A 3487-nucleotide genomic window follows, 5' to 3' on the forward strand; every position below is an offset into this window, starting at 1 on the left:
ACGATTAATGCATGAACTTGTGAGGCAAATTAAGAGTAAATTGTGGCAGGGCTTCTTGGGTTAGAAGTAGAGTATAAATCGTCCCAGGGTAGTAGGTTTCACGTGTTCATGGGCTAAATCAAACTGGGCTGCCACGATTTATGTGTTATTGGGACCCTCTTGAGCCTGGGACGATTTATGTGTTAGTTTGTAACACTAACTGGGATGGGACGATTTATGCCCAAGTTAGTAACCCTAAGGACTCAAGCACGATTTATGCAGGCAGAAACTCTATAAATAAACGAGTTTCAAACAGACGAGCCACACATGACATATGTTGAGGGTGTGAGAGATGGCGGAGAGTATTTTCTTGTTAGTGCATCACCGGAGAAAAATAGATGAAAGCACAAGTGAGGGTGTAACTTTTTCTAGCAAAAAGCAGATAGGTGTGTTTATAACTCCGTCAACGACGTTGATGGATTTGCACAGTAGTATATTAGAGAAGGCTGGAAAGTGTGGTAAAAAATGTGTGAAGCAATTATTTTTTCGTATTCCGATATCATTGAAGCCAGGTTATGTTAAGTTTGGGAAGTACGCGATGTTGGGTGATGACGACATGCGAGTTATATTTCACAGTCAATCAAGATTTCCCGACTTAGGCGCGCTGGAGTTGTTTGTCAGAATGGTTGACGTGGAGGGCAGCAGTGGGGGAACTGCTCCGAATCTACCCACTGGCGTCATAGAAGAAACTTCCACTGCCGTTCCAACAGGGCAACCGGCGACTCCACTTGTTTTGTCCCCCTCTTTTGCTGCTGATTTGCCTGTCTCGGGTGATGACTTGGGTGATGGGCGTAGCTTCGGCCAGCTTGCAGCTGCAATGGGTTCTGAATCTGTAGTGGACGGTGCACCCGCATTCATGGATGTAAGAGAGAGAGATCCGTTTGCGGAGGCTATAGGTGATGATGGGTCATATTCGGAGCCACCAATTATTGGTGACGAGAGCGATGGCGAAGAGGACACCGCAGTTGCCGTGGGAGCTCAAACCCATGGTAGCAGTGGTACGCAGCAGTATCCTCGACACTTTACCACATTGGACCTTGAAGCAATGAACGAGGCCGCAAATGTAGATCAGCATCACCCGGTGATTCACGGAGAAAGGCCTAGTGTGATTGGCACGGACGAATTTGAGGTCGGGCAACGGTTTGAAACAAAAGAGGAAGCTGTACTGACAATCAAGAGTTATAATATTCGGCGGGGTGTAGAGTATAAAGTGTTTGAGTCCGACCAGTTGAAGTATCATGGGAAGTGTGTCCAGTTCGGGAATGGTTGTAATTGGCTGATCCGTGTCACTATGAGACAGAGGAAAGGCTACTGGGAAGTTAGAAAGTACAATGGACCACACACGTGTCTAGCAACGGAGATATCAATGGATCACAGGCAGCTCGATTACATGTCATATGTGCCTCGATTTTATCATTGGTGATGGCTGATGCATCAGTCTCGGTTAAGGTGTTACAGAATGCGGTGTCTTCAAAGTTTGGGTTCAAGCCCAGCTACAGGAAGGTTTGGATGGGCAAGCAGAAGGCAATTGCTCAGATATATGGAGATTGGGAGGAGTCTTACAACCACATACCACGGTGGATCATCGGGGTTCAGTTGTATATGCCGGGTACTATTGCGCTTTTGCGTACTTCGCCAGTGAGGATAGGTAATACCGTAGATGCGTCAACGATTTTCTTTCATCGACTATTTTGGACGTTTCCTCCATGCATTGAGGCATTTAAGTATTGCAAGCCACTGATATCCATTGATGGGACCCATTTGTATGGAAAGTATGGCGGCACTCTGCTAATGGCTATTGCCCAAGATGGAAACTCGAACATTCTTCCAGTGGCTTTCGGTTTAGTCGAAGGCGAAAACACGGATTTGTGGAAGTTTTTCCTCACTAATCTGTGTCGGGTAGCAATCACATATGGTCCCTTCTCATCCGACGACGGAAGAAACCGACCCCACCTGATCCAATACAAAGCGACCAGAAGTGAGCTTATAAAATATGATACAAACATGTGCATGACAATGATTATGCATCAAAATGATATACCTCGCAGCAAGCGGCCAGAGAATAGCATCAAACCCTCTAGGCCTGAATGCCGGGAAACGCCAAAATATCCAAGACTGTAGTAGCGACAGCGGTCCAGCAAGGTTCTTTACATTCCGATTCGCAACCCTACAGAGACACCTGTACAACCAAGACAAGGTGGCCGAAGCCCAGCTGTACTTGCCGATTCCATCAAGGTCTGCAACATACGGGAGCCACCGTAAGTGTACCCTGGCACCAGACTTATCCGTGAACAGCGCAGTGGACAACAACATCATAATGTAACCCCGTGCATAGATCTGTACCGTCTCCTCTGACGCATGAGCGGGCAATACTCTAAACTTGTTCTGGAACCAAGAAAAAGAAACTGTGAAGTCATCGATGCAGTCCTCCAGTGGGAGTTCACCAAATAACTCTCCAAACCACACCCATGCAGGCTTGCCACCCTCCATCAATTGCTCGAAGTCGCTGAGGCACCCACTCACTGCATGACCGTCAATTGGAAGGCCAAACTAGTATGCCACATCTTGTAGTGTTATGGTACACTCCCCAAATGGCATGTGGAATGTATGTGTCTCGGGACGCCATCTCTCCACAAAAGCACTGATCAGCGGCTCATCAAGCTTGAACCAATAATCATTCAACCGAGCAACATGTAATAGGTTCGCACGATCTAAGTACGGGAGTATACGATCATGCAGTATCATCTTCTGTTGCCGATGCACGCTCCTAACGCACCGGGTTGGCTGAAAATACGCAAGCATAAGCACATCATTATTTCGGGTCCTTATACACACACACATAGAAAATAACTTAGTCCAAGACAAATATCCAACTCACAGATGCCATCAAAATTGATATGTTCATAATAACATTCATGTTCAAATCGACATTACCAATATAATGTAAGAACCATAAAAGTCACAATCGAACCGATCAAGTCACCGGGTTAATGGTTCAACCGGAAATTTACCGGTTGAACCGATTGACCCAGTCCTATATAATTAAAAAATAAAATATATTAAAAATTTTAAAATTTAAAATTTAAATACATATTTTCACTAATAATCCAACTTCAACATTTTTAAAAAAATTTGAAACTCAAGCGGTTCGATCGAACCGGTCTTACCGAGTGATATCAGTTTAAACCATTTTACTCCGGGTTTGACCACACCCAACCGGTTCGTTGCCTCATCCGGTCAGATCATCAGATTGGACCGACTCAGGATCCGATTGCCTGGTTTTTCCCTCGAACCGGTCCGGTTCGATCCAGTTCGGTCTGGTCCAGTTCAGTCCGGTCCGGTCCGAACTCAATAGTAAAATCAGCAAATTTCATGGGATTCTACCGTCAGAACCATCACCCTATCATGAGCGAATTCCATAATTTATTAAGAACACTGATTTATAACG

General features: G+C 45.3%; 1 protein-coding gene across 1 annotated transcript; it reads left to right on the plus strand.

Moving 5' to 3' along the window:
- On the plus strand, positions 332 to 1462 carry LOC107640245. The gene has a single exon (XM_016343782.1). It carries the CDS (start codon positions 332 to 334, stop codon positions 1460 to 1462), a length of 1131 nt encoding a protein of 376 aa, XP_016199268.1.

The sequence above is a fragment of the Arachis ipaensis genome, chromosome B05 (assembly GCF_000816755.2).
Source record: "Arachis ipaensis cultivar K30076 chromosome B05, Araip1.1, whole genome shotgun sequence".
In the NCBI taxonomy this organism is placed as follows: Eukaryota; Viridiplantae; Streptophyta; class Magnoliopsida; order Fabales; family Fabaceae; genus Arachis; species Arachis ipaensis.

Bases quoted from the DNA above. Each gene is read 5' to 3' on its own strand.
- LOC107640245 (XM_016343782.1), top strand. From the start codon at position 332: ATGGCGGAGAGTATTTTCTTGTTAGTGCATCACCGGAGAAAAATAGAT.